Below are 24,193 nucleotides of genomic sequence, written 5' to 3' on the forward strand. Positions count from 1 at the left end.
TCGTGCTAGTGGGAGGTTCATATCGTTGCCCGTTATTTCACAGCAAACGTTTGAAATGTGTGCTGCAATTGAAAATCCCGCGAGTTGTGAGGTGCGATCAGTGATAAGGTTTTTGTTGGCAAAAAACCATAAACCGATTGAAATTTTAATTGAAAAATTGAAAAACTAAGAAAAGCAATTCAGAACAAGCGTAGAGGAAAATTAAGCTCAAAAAATTTGTTTTTGCATGACAATGCCTGACCACACACAGCAAATCGCACTTGAGAAGTCCTGAATGCTTTCAAGTGGGAGATTTTTCCTCATCCACCCTACAGCTCCGATCTTGCACCAAGCGACTACCACTTGTTTCCGAGGATGAAGACCTGGCTTGGAACACAGCGCTTTGACAACGACGCGGAACTGTGGGCGGGCGTGACTGACTGGCTCAAATCTCAGGCGGCTGAATTTTATGACAATGGAATTACAAAGCTTGTTCACCGCTATGATAAGTGCCTCAATTTTTTCGGGGAATATGTTGAAAAGTAGTATTTAAGTGTCACTTTCAAGTGTATATAATAAAAAATGTTTCCTACACTTTGTTTTTTTTCTATCGCAAAATGTAATCTATTTTGTGGATAGCCCTCGTAGTTTTGTTCATTATTAAAATGTAATATAGAGAGTGTTTATGGTAATTTGTTTTGAAATAGAGCTGTATAAAATTTTGATACTTCATTATCATTGTTCATTATCATTATCATTGTTTTACTACCTAGGAACTAGGTAGTAAAACATTTTTTAAAAATATATGCCTTAATTCCTGCATATTTCTCATTACCGGGAATGGAAACCAAATACAACTTTCTTCCCATAGATTACTGCAGTTGCTTTAACTGGGTCTTTTGTCCATTTGTTTTCGTCACCTGTTGCTGCTTGTCATGTCCTAAGCTGTTAAGGTCTGTAGAGCAGGAATGGATTTTTTAAATTTAATTGCACACACAAAACCCAAGCAAGAAGGCAAATGTAGGTATTTGCACAGATCAGCAAATCCTATCTAGTGCATGTGCTTTTGATAATACTGCCTATGCATAAATATTTTGCTTGAATGCCTGGATATTAATGTCTGTGTTATCCTTGATCCAGATTTTCAGATACAGTCAGCCTAGGTTTTCAATAGATACTCAAGCAATAATGATGTTCTCATAATAAGAAATCAAGCCTAATGAAAGTTGCATGCTTTTATTAAAACCCTCTCCCCAACTAGAAGGTTTATGAAAAATTGAGACTACTATCTTTTCAAGATGATTGTACTGACTACAGACAGAGAATGCTGAAAAACCTATAATACCTGGAGGAATGCACATTTGTTTTCTGCGTGAGCTTGCAATCCTATTGGTTTGGTGAGAGTGAGAATGTTCTTAATATATCTGCCACTGAGTAGAAATGTCATAAATAAAAATTAGTGTCCTAATTTTCATAAGTATTACACAGGTAGTTCTCATTAAACAACTGCCTGGTTTAGCAAATACATTGGTGATGAAAAAATAATTTTATGACCAAGCTTTGCATTCATGACCTTCCCAGATCTGTAAAGCAAAGGAAACCTGAAGTAAGATCATGCATACAGGTGCAGTTTCACTTACCGATTGCTTCACTTAATGACTAAGCTGCCAATGTCAATTGTCGTCACTAGACGAGAGCTATTTGTAATTAGATCTTGATGTGTAAATGATTTATAGACTTAATTCAGTCTGTGACTAACTTGATTTGAGTTTGCTGAATAGCAACAAGCAAGATTGTGATTCCTCTAGGGCAGAGGTGGGAAGCTGTGGCCTCTTTATGATTTATGGACTCAAAATCCCAGCATTCCTGAGCCAGCATGGTCCACAAGTCATAAAAGGGCCATAGTTCCTCACCCCTGCTCTAAGGTAAAAGTTCTTTCTTATTGAAGAAACCAAAATGGAAACATTTAATACAACTCTATAAGCCAGAAATGTGGCCTGCCAGTAGAGCTGGTGGCTGACTCGGACAGTGAGGCGGTTGGGGAGGAACATGGGCCAGTCCTGGAGTTTGGGGAAGGCTCTGACAAGTGCTCTGCGTCAGAGGCAGAGATGGGGCCAGGGCTGTCTGACAGTTATCAGCTGCCTTCAGAGTTGGAGATCAGTGGGGCAGAAGAACAGCTGGAGCCTGTTCCCAATGTGTGCTTGCGCAGAGCTGCCAGGAGAAGGGAACAGTTAAGGAACAAGGGCCGACTAAGGAGTAAAGGCACAGGTGGACAGTGAATGGCCCTTCCATAGGTAATAAAGAGCAAAAGGGGAGTGGTGTTTGCAGGAGACAATTAGTTAATTTAATTAGGGTGAAGATTTGTTCGTGACTCCTTGCCAAATATTTTCTAGTACAGTGTTGCGCTTGGAAGCTATTGGCCTGGCAACTCTCCAAGCCTGATAAGGTCTGTGGTTGTAAATCACTCTTGAAAGACTGTTTGCCTGGACTTTGCTGGATGTGAATGAGAGGAATTCACATTAGCCTAAATAAAAGGGGTTTTGTCGGGACGAGGAGTCCGCTTCGTGATTTTGTGAAGCCTAAGTCACAACAAGAAATTGGTTTACATAACAGATGCATCATTAAAGGTATTACCAAAGGTGTATTACAGGTATGCTACCAAATGGACTACAGGAAGTATAAAGTGGCTAACTTTAGTGTCACTGTGCTATTTCCCCCCTTCCCCATTTCTCCAGGGCTTTATTCAATAGTTCTTGTTCAGTCTGTTCTGTTTTAGTTGTAGATTAGTAATTTATTTATTTATAACATCTACAAACTGCTTCTTTCTGGAAAGACTCTGTAGCAAGATACCAATGTGGTAACAAATGCTAACTATATTTACATATTATAAACAATAAACATAGCCATCATAGTTGGGGTGGACAACATAGTAAATATAGGCTTCTGGAAAAACCAGTTTTTTTACAGGGCTATGGAAAGGAACCATTCATCCTTCCTTTTCAGTGTCCACTTTTTTGACCCAATTGGCATGGAATCTTCAGCTGGCATTCTTTGATCACTCAGACCAGGAAGAGGAACATAATTTTTTAGGGAAAAGTCCTCTTGTAAATACCTAGGTCAGTAGTTCCTTGAATAGCACTTGTAAACACCCTACTAGCCATGTAGCTCCTATAGCACTAAGGTTATATAGCAATAATGTCACTTCCTTTAAGCACAAGAGCTTCTGATTTTGCACCAATTGAAATTTCTAGGCTGTCTTAGAGGACAACCCCATGTAAAGTAAATTATAATTATCTAGTAATATTGTCCCTCACCATAATAAATTAACACAGCAAGCTTGGCTAATCCCAAAGCACTCAGTTTTGTGAACCTAACCTATGTGTGGCTTATAGCTGTTCTGCTCCCAATCCAAAAAGCATACCCAGAGGAGTTGCTGTTAGCAGGACTGGATAAGGAAAAGAGATTGAGTTAATAAAGCATGCAGAGTTTTGTTGAAATATTTCTTACAGTCTCTGATGGCTAGTTAGATAATAATTCTGGTTTACTGATTTTTCTTTTGCCTCCTTTTAATGATCTGATCATGTGAACCATTTGGTTTATATAGAGTTTGGTAACTTATGTACAAAAATAGAATGCACATATTTATTATGTCCCCCTTCTGTGCCAGAAAAATATGTAGTATATTTTTATAAACTTAGCTGAAGGGCGTAATAGTGTGGACTAAATAATTAGTCCGATTATGGCATGCATTTGTTTAAACTGAACATGATTTACTGAATAAGGTTTAACCAGTTAAACTAGAAATATTGTTGATTTATATAACTCTATTGTATTGGTCCTGACTATATAGTACATCATATAAATGAAAATAGATTCACACCTATATTTATTTAATAAAAACCAAAACAAGGAATGGGGATTTGCTGATGACCTACTTGTGTTTATGTCATTCATGCTTGCTTAAGATTGAGCAAAGTTGATCAAATACAGTATATTCATCAATATCCTCACACCATTGTAAACACTATTGTAGTATCTCACAAAAAAGTATGGATTTACCATTGTTGTAGTTTCCTCAGTAACTTCAACCTCTTCATGACTTGATAGATGCAATTTTGTCATTTTGTCAGTAACTGATTCATTAAGTCCTTATAAATTTGTACTTGTATCATCTAGGAAAATATCTAATTATTTAATTTTTTTCCAACCTTCAATTTTTCCAGTCCTCAAGATCTTTCTCCAGGACTTTCCCCTTTATAATCCAGAATATTTAAGCTTTACCTTCACTATCGGTGATCCAGTGGGGAGTCTGATTTTAATAGAAGAGAATATTAAGCAATAAAGAACATGAATTGATCAATTGCATGCCATCAAATCATTTACTCTTAGTGATCACATAGATAGATTTTCTCTATGATGATCTTTCTTTAATATGGTCCTTCAGCTCTTCCAATGGCGCCCTGATTTGAGCCTGATTATTAATCTGTTTTGTTTTGTCTATTGTGAGGACACACACACACACACACACACACACACACACAGCTTGGGACCAAAACCAAGAGAGAGGGCACCATCTGTATCACTGGGGGGATGCTGTACCTGAGAATGGAAGCAGTGACAGAGAAGGCATAATTCCTTTGTCTCGCTAGAAGACAATATTTATATAAGGGACCTGGAACACACCCACTCTGCCTGCAGATAGCAAGTAGGCAGAATAATGGATTAGAGCCATGTTTTGAAACCCATATTTGACAAAGCCTATTTGCAGTTGTCAACCAGCATGAATGGCTTACAGGGCCAATTTCCAGAAGAGCCAGATCTGTTCTTATCACCTGTGTGATCCTATATCCATCAGTAGAAAGATCCTTTACAATACTGTCGCTCAGTGAAATTGAAACTCTGGTGAATGAAAGTGCAGTGTCAAGTTCTGTTGCAGTGTCTAGCATGTTGCCAATTTTACCTGCCCTTTTGTTGTTAGACAAGGCTTTTCCATCCAATTTTGTGATTGGTGTCGTAGGGGTAACTCATTTGTGTGGAGTGCATACACCAACCAAATCCACTTCCGGTCAAGCATGACCTCCCCCCAGTGCATGGCACCACCTTCACAGCCCATTATTAACATTTGTAGAATCTCCTCCAGTGGCCTTCAAGCTTTTGTCAATGCCTTTTTTTTTTGTTTATCTGCAATCATTTGCACAGGTTTTCCTGTTTTTGAGCTTTCTCTGGAGTCAAATAAAAAAGATATCTTCCACCCGGCTCCCTGCACACAGACTAATGTTCTTTTATGGTACTGGAGAATTATTGGTCTGAATTGTTTGCTTTCAGCATAAGTTTAGTTGCATTTATAGGGCCATTAAAGAAGATGCAGTCTATTTCTCCTTTCTTACAGAGGTCATCAAATTCTTGATCTAGGGCAGGGGTGGGCAACCACGGCCCGCGGACCACATCCGGCCTGTTGGTCTGTCCAATCCGCCCGCCCCTGAAAAAAATTGCTGGGCGTGGCGTATTGCCCTGTGCCGCGTGGCCCCAAAGCTGCAAAACAGTGCGGAGCACTCGGGTAGGAAAGAGAAGAAGTTTGCAAAGGCCTCGGCTGGGAGTTCGAATCACCTTCGAGTGCGACCTCTCCGAAGGTGAGTCCCCACCGATCCCCTTTTTTTCCGGGGCTTCAGGCTTAAACTTTGCAAAAGCAAAGTTTGCAGGCTGGAGCGTCTTCCCGCCGAGGAGTGGGAAGGGTTCCACCTGGCGGGCGGGCGGGCTGCTTGGAGCGGGCTGCTTGAGCCACCTGAAGCTAGGCCGCTGCTTGCCCTGCCTTGGTGCCCTGTTTCCCGGCTCGGCGGCCCTGCTCGGGCGGCACTTTAAAAGCCTGCTCCCAGCACCCGAGCAACTTCCCAGCAACTTGCGGCTTCCTTTTTCCTCGCGGGTATTAGATATTATTTTAAAGATTAATTTGATTAACTTAGGGGGAGATAGAAAGGCATCATACTCTGATTAATGATTTCAGGAGAAACTTATTTTCTTTTTTTTTTATAAGGAATGAGACAAAGGGATGATAAAAAATGGACAAAAGATATAAATATAATGATTCAAATTAAGATGATTAATTAAGATAGAAGTAAGAAGTGTGAAATATGTGGGAAGTTAATATAGAAGGCTTAGAATGGTAAATAAAATAAGTAATGATATGTAAGATGAGCATGAATATAATTGAAGTCCATGAAGAGAGAGACACCTGGGTCCAAGTTACTTTCCAAAAAGATTTTTTTATGTTTTGTGTGTTGTGTGTATATGTCTTTTGGGGGAGAATTAGTTAAAAATTGTAGAAATATAGATTGAGAATAATGGTAACTAAGTCAGAAAGAAACAGATGAAATAATAATAATGATATTGAATAAGAGTAAAGAGAAGTAAAGAGAAATTGAATAAGAGGTTTTGGTATGTTGTATGGAAATGGTTTAAAAACAGAATTATAAATTATCTGACTTGTTAAATTGACAATGAAAAAAGGTTTAAACATGTAATGAATAATGACAATTTGTGTGTTTTAAAAATTAATAAAACCTGTTTTAAAAAAAAAAAAAAAGCCTGCTCCCAGCACCCGAGCAACTTCCCAGCAACTTGCGGCTTCCTTTTTCCTCGCGGGCGCTCGTGCCTGGCCCAAGCCGTGCGGCGGAGGGGAAGCCCGGCGGGCGGGCGGGCTGCTTGGAGGAGGCGACCGCGCGCTCCGGGTTTCCCCTTCTCTGCCTCCTTCTCTGCCTCTCCCCTCTTGCTCCTCACAGTTGCCCTGAGCTGGTGCGGTTCTTTACTTGGGCAGCCAGACGCCCGCAGCAGTGCCCGCAGCAGCAACAGGCAGTTCCGCCCGGGCTCCGCCTCAGGTGTCCGGCTGGGGCTGTCAGGAGTTGCTACCGCCGGCGCTGGCTCGCGGCTCCAGTCCCGCATTGCCTTGGGAAGGAAAGGCAAAACCAGGAGCCGCTGAGCCTGAGCCCCGGTGCCACTGCTGCCGTTGCAAAGCACCACTGCGGCTCTTCCTTTTGCCTTTCCTTCCCGAGGCAACGCGGACTGGAGCCGCACGGAGCCGCGCACGGCGGTAGCAACTCCTGACTCAGGGGCCTCCGAGGAGGGGAAGGAGGAGAAGAAAGGGGGGCGATTCCCAAAAAATCTTGTGCTGACCCGGCCCGTCTGTCAAATTTTAAAAGTCAATGCGGCCCCCGAACCAAAAAGTTTGCCCACCCCTGATCTAGGGGCTTCATATTTTTTTCCTGGACTCTCTTGACTTCATTGTGGTCAACTACAAGTCTCTTTTTTTTTTGGTGATCAAGCTAGCATCTGTGAAGATGGTTATGGTAATGGCAGCAGTGGCCCATAGACCAACACCGTATCTTATGCTATGCATAGCGACATTTGCTATTTCTAATCTATTGTATTCTGTCTTTTCTTTTGAGGTAGAGGCCATGTGTGTTTGGTCTAAGGCCACTTCATAACTTCCATCACATTCCTCTTCATCTTCATCATTAGTTGTCGGTCCTTCATTTTCACCATAAGAGATAATTACTTCATTTGTCAGTATCGAAATGTCTGGAATACTTCTCTCCTTATATTTAATGAGCCTTTGTCTCTCATCGTTTTGCTGCTTTTGCCTTTTGCCTAGTCATTTTTGCTCAGGTACATCTGGCAAACCAATCTGGTAAGATCCAAAAGAACCAATCTTGTCTCTCTGACCTTTAACAAAAGCAAGTTCCTTCAATGGTATCTTCATCTCCTTAGGGCAGGTACAGTTAACGTGAACTTCTTTTTTGCAATCAGCAGGGCAGCCAAATTTGGTACACAATTTGACACTTTGACACTTGCAGTTGAGGATGTCAAACTGTTTGTCAAGTTTCAGTGAAAGTTTCTTTGACATCTGGTTTTTCTCTACCAAGAGATAATACTGTTGGCTTGATCCAGCTCTCTTGAATCTTGTTCAAGATTGTCACTTGTGAATTTACAGTAAGGGTCACAAAAGAACTATTCGCTTGTTCCCACTTTTCAAGCACTTTTGGATATATGCCTCTTGCAAGACCAGCTGCTGGGTAGTTTCTAGCATCATCACTACTTGGTTCTCTTAACAGAAGGCCATATCTGAGAATATCTCGTAGTATTGCGAGTTCAGACTTTTGCCAGTCCCAATTAGGTTGCTCATATGAGTGAATGTTCCCAGTCTGCTGGTGGCCAAGTGCTAAGGCAGGACTACCCTTCCTCCCTCCCTTCCTTTTCTTCTTTTTCCTTCCCTCTTCATTCTTCCCCTCTTTCCTTCTTTTTCTTTCCTTGCTCTCTTCCCATCTTCCCTTCTTTTCCTTTGTCTTTCCTCTTTCCTTTTCTCCTTTCCTGTCCCTTCTTGGATGCTCAAATGCAAAAGGCAAAATATTTCTCCTTTTGTTTTGTTTTTAGTTTGTTTTGCTCGCACTCTGCCATAAAAACGAAGCCTGGAGGGCATGTGTGGTTCCCCCGGGGCCCATTTTCAGCATGGACGATCTCCTGAAGCCCTCTGTCATCCCTGTTTTTGGCCTGGATGGTCTCCTGAAACCCTCTGCCAGCGAAAATGGAGTCTGGGGGTTGCACGGGCTGCATTTTCGCCTGCCAAGCTCCATTTTTGCTGGCAGAGGCACCGTGGGACAGTCCTTCAATGTTTCCATGGCTGCCCAGCAGGCTAGAATTAAGCACTCCATGGGCCAGATCCGGCCTGTGGGCCTTGAGTTTGACACCCTGGCTCTAGAACATGGGCGTCCAACTTTTGGCTCGCCTGAGTAAACAAGAATTGCCTTGGGCTGCTTCACTCATTCAGTTGTGGTCATAAGTTCAGGGCTACCTGTAAAATATGCAATATAGTTAATGTATATAAATATAATAACAAGGCCCGTGGTGGTGCAGTGGTTAGCATGCAGTACTGCAGGCTATTTCTGCTGACTAGCAGCTGGCTGCAGTTCGAATGTCACCAGGCTCAAGGTTCACTCAGTCTTCCATCCTTCTGAGGTCAGTAAAATGAGGGCCCAAATTGTTGGGGGCAATATGCTGACTCTGTAAACCACTTAGAGAGAGCTGGAAAGCACTGTGAAGCGGTATATAAGTCTAAGTGCTATTGCTATTAAAAGTTTGTTATCTTTATAGCTGTCTTAAGGCTGCCTGCATCCTGTAGGCTGCATGTTGGACATACTTTCTCTAGATTCTAGAACATCTCAGATAGATAATCATCTAACATGTATAAAAGAGGATTCACCATATCATGATGCCAACTTTTCCACTAGCTGACAGCAAATATGAAGAAGCTTGCTTGTTCATCCTTGGAATTCAACAATTGGACCAGGTGTTTATTTGCAGTGTTTTTTGTTATTTTCTCTTCTGTTGCTTTTTCCACTTTGAAATATTTTTCTTCATCTTTAGTTATGGCACACATTTCAGCTTAGCTATTCACATATCAAATCTAGTCCTTTAAAGGTAATATCTCCCTAATCATATAGAATATTGCTACAATATTGTTGGTCCAGTGATTTTATTTGTTTTCTACAGTTTAAGTTGTAAATTTGGTAGCTTTTGTGATCTGTTCGGGGTAACTGAATAGAACTTCTGCAGTTTTGCTTGTAGAGTTTATAGTCAGATCTATACTGGCATTGTCATCCAATGATGACCCTCTTTAGAGTGTCTTTTATCTTGTTGGAAGAAATTGTTTGCTTTTCTTGCAGAATTTTATTAGTCTGCTTCTGTTTTATTTCATATATACCAATGGAGAGATTCAAATTTTTTTACTACCAGTTCTGTGGGCATGGCTTAGTGAACGTGGCAAGGGAAGGATACTGTAAAATCTCCAGTTAGAGGTATTTGCCGGTTCTCCAAAATTTCTCAAAATTTCCGCTACTGGTTCTCCAGAACTGGTCGGAACCTGCTGAATACCACCTCTGATATATACTAAAGACCATTTCCCATCATTCCATATGCTATTTTACTTCCAGTTTCAGTCCTTTAGCCTCCTATAATTTGTATGACATATCTCTTCGTTTTTTAGCATTGTGTTAAAAAGTTGTTGCAGGTTAACTTGCTGGCAACTCTCAAAAGACCATAGAAATGATTTATGAGTTGACATTCTTTTACAATATCAAAGCTGAGATATTGACTATTGTAACATTGATTAGTTTGAATTATTGTAACATAGATTAGATCTGAATTGGGACAGTCAGTCAATTGTGTTGTATACATACAGTATATAGTACCAATGTTTATAGTGATTTTCACTAGAAACAGACCTAAATGTTAAATGGAGTATCTTGGAACATGATTACCTTTTGGATGAGAATCAAGTAGTGTTCAAGCTTCTTCGATGGGCTATAAAATTGCAGTTACATGTTCAGACTGTGTTGGCAGGGATTTGGGCTTTTAAATAGGATAGGCAAAGATAGGGTTAGATGTCTTTTTCATTTCTATCTCAGTGCTTCACATCGCAGTTTCCCCAAAACAACTGTTTTAAATAAAAAGTGTATAGGGATATAATCTTAGTAGATATGCTTGCTAGAGATTCTGGTAGATATGCTTGCTAGAAACTCTCATTTGTAGGTTGCTGGCTACTTAGTACTGTGTCCCTCATAAACAGTGAATTCTTGGTTGAAACATGCTTTATGCTTCGTGTTTGATCTTGTAAATACATGTCTTCAAAATCTCTCATGTAGTAATAAAAAGGGAAATGTAATAAAAGGGAATTAGATGGGTTTTTTCATTTTTAATTGGGATGAGGTTGCAATTCTTACCAGAAGGTAGAAGTAGTTTTTCATATCAATATCTTTAACAGATATTTAATCCCATCTATTTCACAAAGCAAAAGCAGCAACACCGAACCATTTTGAGACTCAAGATAAAATGCATTCTGGAATTCTGTAGGTACAAACATGAACTGGCACATTTGAACATTGTGTTTTCAACGATGGAATTATTAATATTAAATGATGCAGTTTTTTTAAAGTTTTATAAACATGCAAAGATGTTTGTCTTTTGTTTTAAAAATATGCTTAAATTTAATAAACAATGCCAAATGAAATGTGAAAATGCAATCTCACTAATCACGGAAGAGTCTATATTTTCTCTGCACTTTATTTATTATTTATTTATTTCCTCTTTTTATTATTTTAAAAAATAACTCAAGATGGCAAACATACCTAATACAGATTCCTCCTCCTCTTTTCCCCACAACTATCCTGTAAAGTGGATTGAGTTGGATGAAGTTGAGAGAGACAGACAGAGAGTGTCTGGATGAAAGTTACCCAGTGGCTTTTATATCTAAGGCATATGTTTGTCTCTTTGTGTGTCTGTGTGTTTACGTGTGTACATATTTGTTCATGTCTGTCTGTCTGTCTGTCTGTCTCTCTCTCTCTATGTATGTATGTATGTATGTATGTATGTATTGTATGACTCAGAGCTGTCTAATATGATCTTTTAAAGATTCCACATGTCTTTCCTAATTCTTGTAATATGATCTTTTATTCATGAATTCAGCCACATACAAAAATATCTAGCACGGGATTATTTATATGAAAGAAAATTTAAAAATAAGAGCAGTAACGGTTTCTTTTATTAAATTTCATACCACTCTGTGATATAATTTAAGATAATTTTTACTAAGGTACCGTGTTTCTCATATAATAAGGCTGGGTCTTATTTTTTTTTGAGCCCTGAAAAAATGGCTAGGCCGTCTTTTTGGGGGTGACTTAATTCCCCCCCCCTTGCATCTTCGGGCGGGCGGCGATGACTTGGATGTTGACCTTGGCGTTGGTGGGGCACTTCGTATCGGAGTCAACGCAGGCAGCACCATATCCGGGTGTGCAACAAAAGTACTTCCTAACGGCAAGCCCCCCCACCATTCCCCCCATTTCGCATGTTTTAATATAGGCCTTAATTTGGGGGGAGGGGCTTAATTTCATTTCATGCCTATAAAACATGCTGGGACTTCCTATTGGGGGAGGCCGTATTGTTGGAGAAACAGGGTATTAGTAATTATACTTTCTCTTTTTCTAAATACTTTGCAATATCAACAGCTAAAAGGCAGCTAGAAAATCAGGGTTAACAATCTGACTATTTAGTAACTAAATGAGGTTCCTTATGGTAGTAATTTGCTGAAAGTTGTTGCATTTATAGCTTTGGTAGAGATTCCATAATCAGTTTGCTACTCCACGAAATAGTCAGTCGTATTGCTAAATGACCATCTGTAATTTTTTGTGATATTTACAAAGACAAAAATATGTTTCTGGATTCTCATTTATGTGTTTGTTTAATTAAGATTTCTATAGGTCCTCGACTTACGATCCTTATTGCAGGCTCAATTATGCTTGTAAATCATGATAGAGGTTAAACGGGCCACCCACATGACTGCATCCGATTTTGCGACCTGTTTTGCTGCAGTCATAAAGCATGTGCTTATGCATGGTTGTTAAGCGAACCTATTTTTCAGTGTGGGGTGGTTTTGCCAGAAAGTAGAGTAAAAATCAGTCATGTAACTAACTGCGGGATATTGGAAATGGCCACAAATGTGGGCCAGTTGCTAAGCAACCAAAATGTGTCCATGAGGGAGCTGGCCATCAAACTTTGGATTGCAAATAGCTTTTTGGGGGTCTGTTGTAACTAAGTTGAAGAATCCCTGTATCATCAAGTCTTCCTTTTACAGAAGAAAAATACTGACTTGCATGCAAGCTAGTGGTGGTTATATGAGGGAAAATGAATGTAACACAAAACATACTTTGCTTGATTTCTTAGGTTTGTGAATTATAGTCACATTGAGGGATATTTCTTATATATACTTATTTCTAGGTTCCCTTCTGGGATGGTTTATATGCCTTCCTTAGGTCTATAATAACCGGACTTCCAAAACATAGAAAACAACTAGATGGCAACAAAGAAATACTAAAAATGAAAACAAAACCTTTACTGGTGTGTAGTGTATAGTCAGGTTTGCAGCCCAGCTCTGATTGCTATACCTTTCTTTATGCCTCCCAGAATCTTTGCTCCACCAGCTGCGTGCAAGGTCTAACGGTGATTTGTCTTCACATGGAGAATGCTTCTCAACTCTGTATGAGAGATGTAGTCTGGGTAGAATTGAGAGGATATTTGGTGAGGTGGAAAGAAGCAATGCATTTGCTGAAGAAAATACTTTTATGTGATGTGTGTTTCAAACTTGTCAGAGCAGTTTTATCTCTGGCTTTGCATTCTTGTTAGCCCCAGGAGGAATTCTGACTCAGCTTCCTTGTGGGTACCCTGTTGTTGCTACAGTAGAGCCCCTCCCTGCCTTCCCTGAAGTGCTCTAGGCTTCAGAATCAAGAATTCAGGTTGAAGATTTCAGTAGTGTTATTTTTTTCCTTGGGTCTTCCAAAAGCAACATTTTAAAAATGCATCATAATTACTTCTGCTTTTTTAAAATTATAGATTAGATCCCACGTGTTCTCTCATTTTTGAAAGAGCTTTTTTGTTTTGTTTCTCAGCTGTTTATATTCCAGACACTATAAATCGTGGTGGTGAGAGGAGAATTGACAAGGACTAAGGAAGAGTCATGTAATAAAAGTTTTAAGTAGGGATGTGTTCTAGGTATTAGCTAAATAATGTTTGCAGGAGAAGTGGAAGGAAAAGGATATTGCAGGAAAGGAGGATTTGTCTCTGAAATACCATTTGGTACCGTGAAGTACCATCGAGAATTGTTTAGACAGACATACACCAGCATCGTTGCAAGCTGATTCACGATTTGGTATCTTTTAGTTCTTCAGTATACTATCTTTACAGGTTAGACATGTTCTACTACATGAAAAGACTCGTGGATTGCTAAAGTATTTTAAATGGAGAGCAAGGGTGTGGTATGAGCAGAAACTGGTGAGCAAGCAAATAACTTCCTAGGGCCATTCTCATTAGTATACATTTTCATAATGTTTCCTACTTTTGCCTCTGCAAAAGAGGTGGTAGTGCAGATGGTATCAGCATGTTAGAGTAATTGTAACTTCTTCTTTCTGAGTCAAATTTTGACTTTGTGTAACAGTGATAATTCCTTGGCAGCTATTAGAGGGTCCACAGAATCATGTGCTCCAAATGCTAGGAACCAGTATGGAGTGGACCCTTTGTATTTTTCAAATAGCCCCATATAAAAGCATGTTGCAATTTTCTGCCTGATGGTAATGAGGCATGAGTTACTGTTGCTAGGTCCTCCTATGGCATGGAAGGTCACAACTAGTGCAATTGCACAACCATTTTGCACAGACAACTTAGTAATACATATACATAGGGCTCCATTATTGTCTTGGTATGCTTTGGGGAAGAGCAGTTGGTTCACTGCCATCCACATTTCATGGAGGAGGCTGTTTCACAGCCAGGGCCACAAAGAATGCCCACTTTCTTGGTCTTGCTTCATTGAAGGAATCTGGAATGGGTCCACTATTGCTCGATTTTGTGGGACTGGCAAAACCACTGGAAGCAGGAGGTCTGACACTATGCCATGTTGATTTTTAAAGGTGATAACCAGAATATGAATTGCAACAAGAAACTTACTCGGAGCCAATGAAGCTCCCATAACAATGGTGTTACTTTGGTATACTGAGAACCACAGATTGTTTCATATTCTGGATCAACTGAAGCTCCCACATACTTTTTAAGAGCAACGCCGTGTAAATGGGCCCATCGCAATGGGCCAATTTGGACATGAGAAAGGCTGAGCATTGCCTCTCAATCTAAAAATGGGTATAACTCTGCAGAGTGCCTTAGATGCCATGAGTCCAGGGGACTGCACTGATTGTAGTTCTGGTTAAGGTCCTTTTTGAGGAGTGATTGTCACTGTTTAGTTTTCATTTATGAGCAACTTCAAAAGGAGCCTTATTATAGCTGCCTGGTTTTTTTAAAAAAATCTTCATTATCTTCATATCCAGAACCATCACTGGCCCCTTCTTTTTTCATATTATAGCTGTATGATCTACTGTATATTAGTGGGGAAGTGATTTAGCAAATATACTTCCTATTGGTCAGATGGAATGGTTAAAGAAAATGATATTAGTAATTCAAAGACAAAAGTGGCCATCTGGGTACATAGCTAACTTTTTCTAGATGAATGTAAAGCAGCCAACTTTTAACAAAATATCTATAATTTGTAATAGCATGCACATGTCTTCAGCATTGCCTGTAGAGGACAGTATTGTACTAAAACATATTTGGAAAGGTACAGTTTTTTTTCCAGAAAAATTCATGTGCTACACCAAATTACAGCTTTCACTTGAGTGGGAGTATATTTAATTATACAATGCAGTGTTGGCACCCGGGCTTAGTCACATAGTTGCAACCAAGAAAACTTCTAAAAACCTAGGAAATCTTAAAATCTACTAAAAGTCATTATCAAGTCTAATGTAATAAGGAGAGACTGAACCTTGTGCAATTTCTCTTACTATTATTGTTTTGTCTTATTTTGTCTTAAATACTGTTATACTGTGTTCTATATTTTATTTTATTTTTATTTATTTGATTTGTCAATTGCTTACAAGTTAATAAGTATAAGGATAAACATAGTTATGAATACATGAAATGTATACATATAAGAAAAATAAAAGAAACAATAGGACGGACGGTAGGCACGTTGGTGCGCTTATGCACTTATAGGGTACAAAGCACACAACCAATACTACAAAATATTCAGTGGTCAATTCTTAAAATGAATGAAAATTATTACTTAATGTAAATTATGAAACATGATCATGTATAGTGAGCAAAGTTTGGAATGATACATGTTTAACATTGATTGTATTTCAAGCTGAACTTTTTTGTAATCGTTACAGTCTCATCAAATTCTTTTATGAGACTATAGGGAATTACTTTTTAGAAAAGAGTTGTAATATGTTTTAGTACTGTAAAAGATACTTCTTGGAGGTGATTCACATTTTTTTCATGAACATTTATTAATATATGTGTATGAAATTTGGCAATTATGGATGCCTTTAATTGATACATTTGCTCCACTATCTGAAATGCAATGTACTAATCAAAACCAGATTCTTAAATATTTAATGCTATGTACTACTTCTCTGTGGCAGTGAAAATAGACACTTGAATTTTATTTTAAATATTTTCAAAGTAGAATAATAAATATTAATATTTAATTATTAATAAAATAAATTATTAATAAAATAAATATTAAGTAGAATAATGTTAAAAACAACAAATGTAGAGAGTTAGTCTAGTAGACTGTTTTCATTTATTTTCTTTTTTTAGACGAGTCTAGGTTAAGCAGATAACCAATATATCCTAGAATTACACTGAAGGTTAGATTATTCTCCATGAAATCCATCTTCTTTCTTTCTTTCTTTCTTTCTTTCTTTCTTTCTTTCTTTCTTTCTTTCTTTCTTTCTTTCTTTCTTTCTTCCTTCCTTCCTTTCTTCTTTCTTTCTTCCTTCCTTCCTTCCTTTCCTTCCTTCCTTCTTTCTTTCTTTCCTTCCTTTCTTTCTTTCTTTCTTTCTTTCTTTCTTTCTTTCTTTCTTTCTTTCTTTCTTTCTTTCTTTCTTTCTTCCAATATATTAGACTAATGGCTCACTATGACAATTAGCAGTTTCTCATTTCTGGTTTCATCCAGCTGGAATGACATTCTTTGTAATTTGTTCCTTAGTAAATTGTTTAGGTTGTCAAAACAATTCAGTATCTAACTGTAGGTGTCAATTGGTGTCATTCAATTCACCGGGAATGAAAAAAACGGATAGGGCTTGCTTGGCAAAAGATGTGACTTATATATGTGAGAGAGTAGAGGATTAGTTCTACAGTATCATTACAATGTGTTTGCTGTTGCTACACTTTGGTACAAACGTTTGTGGTTCCAAACTGTGATTGATGGATCAGTTATAAAGTTACAAGGATGTTGATTTTAGGGTGCTGCTGGAGTATAGAAAATTGAGGCGGATTATATGTTGGTATAATCCTGGTAGTTGTAGCTGCCAGCATAATGGGATATTGGACTGCTTTATATCACTAAAAATAAGTGAACCTAAGGTGAATTAAAATATAGTAAGATAATAATTTGAAGAACTTTACAGTTTTAAGATTAACATTTCAGAATGAAGGAAACTTTAGTCTGAACATGCAAATTTAATCCATAAATTATATCTTATTTGTTGGAATACATAATAAACATAAAACAAGACCATTTAATTCCTCCTAGACATCATTATAGTCACTTAGTTTCAATCCATTTGTGACCAAGTCTTGTATCACAGAAAAATCAAAATGCAGCTAATTAAACACATTTGATTTGATTCTAAGAATAATTGGATGGAAAGAGGATTTTCAAAAGACTTTTAGAGACTATTCTGTGTGACATGATAAATAAAGTGATTATACAGTGAACAAATGTTATTAATAAAGAATATTATAAAATTAGATAAAGGAAATTTCTCCTTCATGTTGAAGTCAGCTCTGGATAAGTACATGAAATAGCATGAAAGTGGCTTTCTTTCTTGTGGGATGCTTTTTGACTTCCCAGTCTTGTCTATAGCTCTGAGAAATCTGGTGGTCTCCCATCCAAATTGTAACCAGGTTTCACCTCCATTTGGCCTTTTAGAGATCAGCTAAGTTTGCTTGAGGAAACTATATTTGAAAACAATTATTTTTTTCATTGAGAGGGATAATTTTAAACTGCTGTATATTGCTTGCTGTTTTATATCTTAAACTTCTATTACTTCATATAAGCAGTCTTCTTAAGAAAATTATTGGGGTAATTTCTAGGTGTAAGTAGTAAATGCAGATATGATTAAACTCCCTAAATTATAAATCTGACAGAATCTGACCTAACATTTAAAAACAAAAATAAATTATAAATAGGAGTTTTGTTTCAACTCCTCAACACAATATTGCCTCCAGCAGATTAATGTGTCATGTTTCTTTAAAAAAACTGCAAGAGGTGTGTGTGTGGGGGGGGGGGGAATCCAGCAAACTAGAAACGGTTTATTGCAAGATTGTTTCTCAAAATGAAAAAAAAAACAAAACCCCAGCATTCTCTGATATCCAAAATAAATTTATCTTGCTTTAACTTCAACATGACTATTTGGTTTCCCCCTCCCCTCAAGGGCCCCTTGTGATGAGCTGTTCTCCCTCTTCTATTTGGCACTTTATAATCCTGCTGTCGCAGTCCAAATCTCAGTTTCTCCAAAAGTGCCATTGCTTATTCCAACTCATCCTAAGAAAACATTTGCTGTGTAGCAAACCAAGAATTAAACAATGCCTAAATGTATCTGAAACAAGGATGCCAGGTTCCTGTCGCTCTAAAGTACTCTTTTGGGAACTTACAACTTTTAACCAGATATTTAAATATTACAACAATTAATTAAAACGTCACAGTATATTAGTCTTTTTCTATGTGCATGGTTAACTGTAGTGCATATGGAATTAAATAATGGCAGTTGTATTACAGCCAGCTAAGTTTCGTTTGTAAGCAAAACTCCATCATTTTTGTTCAACAGTGTGCAGTGTTTTGGATTGAGATTAGTTTGGAATTAAAAATAGATTAGGAATGTGAAAATGGGGAGGAAAAAAGAAGAAGCAAAGGTGTCAGCTTCTATTTTCAGAAATGAATCCACCCAATACGTTGATTTAACTTTCCAGCTTAGACTGTCAAAAGCAGCTTGGTGTTTTCTTTTTCTTCTCCAGTTCTGTAGTGGCAGCTGTGCTTCCTGTAAGGGCAGAGGCTGACATGGCCCCTTCTGTGCCGTCTTCAACAGCTCCTCCTCCTTCTCCTCTGTCTTGCTTTCAAAACTCCCTGTGCATTTAGAGCCTGATCTTGTGCAGAAAATATCCCTGACATTTGAAGAGCTCCAGGGATTCAGCGAGCATGCTCAGTCCTAGCTGACTGCTAGAAAGAGGAAGCTAGTTTACATAGGAGTCATACCAAGCATAGCCTGCATGTCAGCGCAGTTAACTTGCAGCGGGCTGTGAGGAGAATTAGCATGTCTTTGTCCTAGGAAGCCTGAGCTCTTCCAGGCCTTACCCTCCCCCAGCGCAATCTCAGTGGCGACGGTGGGCATAACCTACTCTCCACTTTCTGCCTCCAGATCTTGAGTTTCTGAAGGAGGATTTTTTTTATTTTGCCTCCCGCCCGCCTTCCCCCTTCCACTCCATTTTTAATATACTTTTGTTTTGATTAGTCGGAGGCTGGGCCTTGAGGCTGGTGGAACTTGGGAAGGAGCCTGGAGCATTTATTTGCCTGTGTTCTCGCTGCTGTTGGCGGGGTGAAAGCAAGCAAGCTGGTCTTCTTTGCTAGCCCACTAAATGCTATTTATGAAGATGGACCTGTTGAATTACCAGTACTTGGACAAGATGAACAACAATATCGGCATTCTCCGCCAGTATGAAGGTAGTAACTTATGATGCCTGTTGCCTGTAGCTTCCTCCCCCCCCCCCCTTTTCCTTTGTAAAACCTCTGTTGAGTTTCCTCTGACTTGGAGCCTTTGCTGTGGGGCTATTCTCCTTCCGCGTCCCTACAATTGTGTCCAGAAAGCAAAAATCATTTACAGTATTGACTCTTTTCAATTAGAAAGATTGGGGTCTTTTTTCTTTGCACTCTGTCTCAAAGTGGGCACAAGTTGCATCTTGCAAAGGCAGTGAATATCATTATAGATGAAATGTTTATTTAGTTGTGTCAGAAGACTTTGATTTCTGTAGCTTCTGAAAGCTTTCCTTTGCCTGGATGGGTTTTTCTTGACGATATACATGGCTTCTACATGCTTCCTTTCTACATTAAATACAGATGAGCGGCAACAATGGCTGTATGATAGTGTGGCAAGTTGTTTTTCTGTCATATCAGTTGCTGGTTTTAGGACATAATAAAGTTTTTTTTAAATTACTTGGCTCCAGGGATTGAAGGGTGTCTGAATTACAGAATACAGAGTGGCCCTTTGTTTGACTTCTCATTTCCTGTACAGCTCTGAGAAAGCTCTGACATAGAGAACCAACTCCCCTCCCCTCCCCTGGTCCCACATCTCCTCCCTCCAGGTCTGCTCAGCAGTCTGCCCCTCACCCTTAAAAGCTACACAGCTGCTGGAAAGCAGGCACTCTGGCCATTTTCTAGCTGATTCTACCTCTCTCTCTTTTAATCCCCATATGTGTGCTTTGCTGATATGGAATTTTATCCTCACCAATATACAAACACTACAGTGGCATTACCCAACCTCACCCGTATCCCAGTTCTGGTTATAAGGGAGGCACAATTTTACTGCTTTTTAACAAATTCAGTTTTAGTTTGAAAAGGCTGTAATGGGAAAGGGAAAGGAAAGGAAAGGAAAGGAAAGGAAAGGAAAGGAAGATAGGCATCACTAGTTCTGGTTGGCAGTAGGGCTGCTTTTCTGTTGGCGTATGTGCAAAGTACCAGCAGACAGGCTGACACACAAACATTGCACAGACCTCTCAATCTCTCTTTTCCGGTTTTGCAGTTTGAAAGTTTTCCACTATTGTTTGGAGAGTGCTTTGTTTAATAGAGATCTGTGAAGAATTTGTTGAGGATAGCAAAATATAAATCTGCTAAGAATAGGAAAAGAAAAACAAATGAGAAAGCTGGCACTGAAATGCTGGCACTGGAAACATGTCAGCTGAAATAACAAGGCCTTTTCAATAAATTAATAATAAATACTCCTCAGAACGTATGTCTTCAAATCTCCTGTTTTAAAATAGCAAATATTAGAGATGACTGTGGGGGAAGATGTTACCTTACCCTAGATGTTTTCAGAGAATTCTTGTTAAAGCCTTTCTCAGCCTGGTACCTACGCAGCTCCACGAGAACGGGCGTATCAGGTAGGTACCAACGCCCATTCTGAAACCTGGAGCCCCAGGACATCAGTTGGGGTACCAAGTTGCAAAAAGTTAGGCCATCTTTTACAGGTTTGCCAGCTTCCTTTTTTTTATAAAAGTTGATGCCATGGCAAGACTTGCTAATAGTATTTCCCCTTTAAAGAGCCTATTGTTTGGGGCGAGTGTTACTGTTCTGTAATACTCTTCCTCTTGATTAAAATCAAGAAAAATACAACTATGCTTAAATGTTTAGAAAATGTAAATAGAAACAAAATAAGAAGTTTATAAAGCATCTGTGGGTGTGTACATTTTCTTCTACTTTAAACATAGCAATAGCACTTAGACTTATACTGCTTCATAGTGCTTTACAATTCTCTCTAAGCAGTTTACAGAGATAGCATATTGCCTCCAACAATTTGGGTCTTCATTTAACCAACCTCAGAAGGAGGGAAGGCTGAGTTAACCTTGAGCCATTCAGACTTGAACTCCTGGACTGAGCGGTGAGTTAGCCTACAGTACTGCTTTCTAACCACTGCGCCACCACAGCTCTACTATGTGTTCTTAGAATAGGGAAGGCTCTTCCATGCTACTGTCATGTATTGTACATGTACAAGGTAGAGCCTTACAACTAATCCTACTGCAGTTGACAGTGTATATATGTACAGTCAAGATGAGTAAGATCATGAGAAAAATGTAATAATTTTTAAAAATTTTAAATTTCACTGTGTTAGTAAGAGAAAATTGATTCTCTTATTGGAGCAGAGAGAATAATACGCACTTTCCCCCCTTCCTTAGACAGATGTTCTCCCAACAACCTGTTGGGCTGCAGTTCCATTTGCCATGCCTAGGCACTGTGAGTTGTGGGCCAGTGCATTTGGAGGGTATGAGCTGGGAAAATTCCCTCTTAAGCAATTAAAGAATGTACTTCAGAAATAACACTGCCCTTATTTTTTAACTCAATTATTTTTGAATTTACACATTTATTACAAGAGAGGATTATGATGAAAAATCAGAATTGCAAAATTTTCTGAAGGAAAAGTGTTTCCTAAAGCAAAACTAAATAGACATTTGAATATAAGCTTCTGAGGCTGTTTAATAATCTATTCTGCTCAGTATGAAAAAAAATGTCTTTGAAAAGGAACATAGTCTATTAGGTTATTATTAACACAAACACTTACAGAATAGGTCCTGGAACATTATGAGACTTTCCAGAAGAGAGATCATCTTTCTACTAGAAGAAAATGGAGTAATAGAGTAATGGAGAAGTCTGGAACTCTTCAGATAACTTTACTGTGTGGGATTTTCCTTGTGGAAAATATACTAATATACATAGAAAACACATGAGGACCATAAAAGTGAAACACACCCTTCTGAATAGTATTCCTTTATGAGCTTAGATTTTAAAGTTGCCTCTAACTGGGAGATGAGCTGCATATAAATTTAATAAATAATAATAAATTGCAAGTATATTTTTCAAAGACATCCAAGCAATCCATCTTTTTCTTTCCTGCTGTCTATGCAGTTGTTTGCTTGAAATAGGGATCCAGATGTCTAAAAGAGCGCTTTTATTGTAGGGATATTGTAGTAGTCCACAAGTAATAGATTGTTTCTTGTTGTAAGGTATTTTCCCCCCTTATCCCCACCTCCACTTAAGTAAACTTTATAAATATCAGTGCCATAGGAGGGGAAAAATAGTACTGCAGTATAGCTGATTGGGGACCAGTGCCATACTTCTTAATACTCGCTGAGCTGTTTTTTAAAATAGTCACTTTTATACATATTAGTGGAGGGCCTGTTGGTTTCCCACTTCAAGAGCAAGACTGCTCAACAGGCTATATGGCAGTTTTCTTCTTTTGTTTTTCCAGTATTGCAATGCAGGCCTAGTCTTTGCTTTTAAGCCATATAGATAGCAGGGTTTAAAAATAATAATAATAATAACCAAGCTGTTTTTTGCTCTGGTTCCATGTTGTTATTACAGGACCTCATAGATCCTTCACAGGATTAATAGATTGGCTATGATAATAGACAAGCATAGTAAAATGTAGTGGAAGACACAGTGAACTTTTGAGCACTCGAGATCATGTTAATAGTGTGTCTAGAAATAGCACCAGGTTTGAACCTTGCCAAGTCTTTGATGACCTTCCTATGAACTTTGTATGGGAGTTGGATAGGTAGTGGCATGTGCTATAGGATGTAACTCCACGAATACAGGTTTTTGGGAGGGATCTCTACATTTCAGTAGTAATTTTGATGAATTCATTCCTACTGCTTTTTATCCAGATTATAGATAAAAACTGTAAAACACTAAAAATTTTGCATGCAGTCCACTAGAAAAAGATCTGTGGAAAGAAGTGGGAACTGGGCAAGGCAACGGAATATACGTGCTATATTTATTTTCATTCACCTTAAATTCCACCTTAAGGTGGAAAATGTGCTAGATTTTGAAGTTTCAAAGGTCCATACTGCAATACACTCATTAACTTTGATTTTATTTTATTTTTTTCAAATAGAGCAAAATTGGAGGGATGGTGTTGCTTCTTCATCAACTCATGGCGTTTTCTGCTTCTCTGTCTCTACTTGGACCCTCCCACATGGGGCTTTGGCACTGCTCCTAGGTTGCTGCTGCCTTACACCAGAATTCATACCCTGTTATTCACTTTGGGAAACCATGTTCATTTTCTTCTGGTTTGGCTGTGGCATAGCTTAAATTGCAATAATTCCATTTGGACCACTGTTATTCATTAGTAGGAATTCCTGCCAATCCTTGCCTTGTGGCTTGATGGCCATTTGGCTCCAGAGTACCATGGAATCCTTATATCAGAATTCCAGGCGTTTTACAGGAAGTCAGACTTCATTTTTGTCTTCACCTTGAAGATTCTTTATTGGAACAATTTATATTACTTGTATGATTACAGTAACTTAAAATAAAATTTCACATCCATGAAATTTTAAAATACACCATAAAGCAGGATAGATGCAAAATAAATGTTACAAAAGATCTTTTCTATCTGTAACCATATTCCTATAAGTGAACTTCTTCATAAGCAGGTGCCATTAGACCGAACCATTCCTATATTTATGTGGACATGATGGAGTCTGTCCTTCTTTATTCCAGTTATTTTTTGTCATACAATATTTTGGAATATGACTTGAGCAAGAAATAAGAAATGTAATAAGTTGAGACAATTCCCTTTAGGCATGTTTTGAGGCCCCAAATAGTGTTATTTCTAGTACATTTTATATAGACAGACTAGAAAATTGAATTTTATAACAAAAGAAATTAGATCCATATGTGAAGATCAGAACCACTACTTTTCCCTCCATTTTTGCATGATAGCTCATATTACTTAGTTGCATATTACATAATTGCTTCGCTTACTTCCTGTAAGGATGAAGCATTAGTTGGCTGCAAACAACA

The 24,193-nt window shown here is 38.5% G+C and overlaps 1 protein-coding gene across 3 annotated transcripts in view; it reads left to right on the forward strand.

Moving 5' to 3' along the window:
- Positions 1–24,193, forward strand: part of VGLL4 (vestigial like family member 4) — a 99,300-nt gene that overhangs the window by 12,970 nt on the left and 62,137 nt on the right. The window contains exon 1 of one of the 3 annotated variants that reach the window (XM_026680562.2): positions 18,771–19,345. The exons of the other annotated variants lie outside the window; for them this stretch is intronic. Coding sequence (XP_026536347.1) covers positions 19,261–19,345 — 85 coding nt within the window. The 5' untranslated portion in view covers positions 18,771–19,260. Of the gene's footprint in view, positions 1–18,770; positions 19,346–24,193 lie in introns of those variants that run through there. 3 annotated transcript variants of the gene reach the window in all.

The sequence above is a fragment of the Notechis scutatus genome, chromosome 2, assembly GCF_049901735.1.
Source record: "Notechis scutatus isolate UNSWTSFEM ecotype Mainland chromosome 2, rNotScu1.2, whole genome shotgun sequence".
Classification (NCBI taxonomy): domain Eukaryota; kingdom Metazoa; phylum Chordata; class Lepidosauria; order Squamata; family Elapidae; genus Notechis; species Notechis scutatus.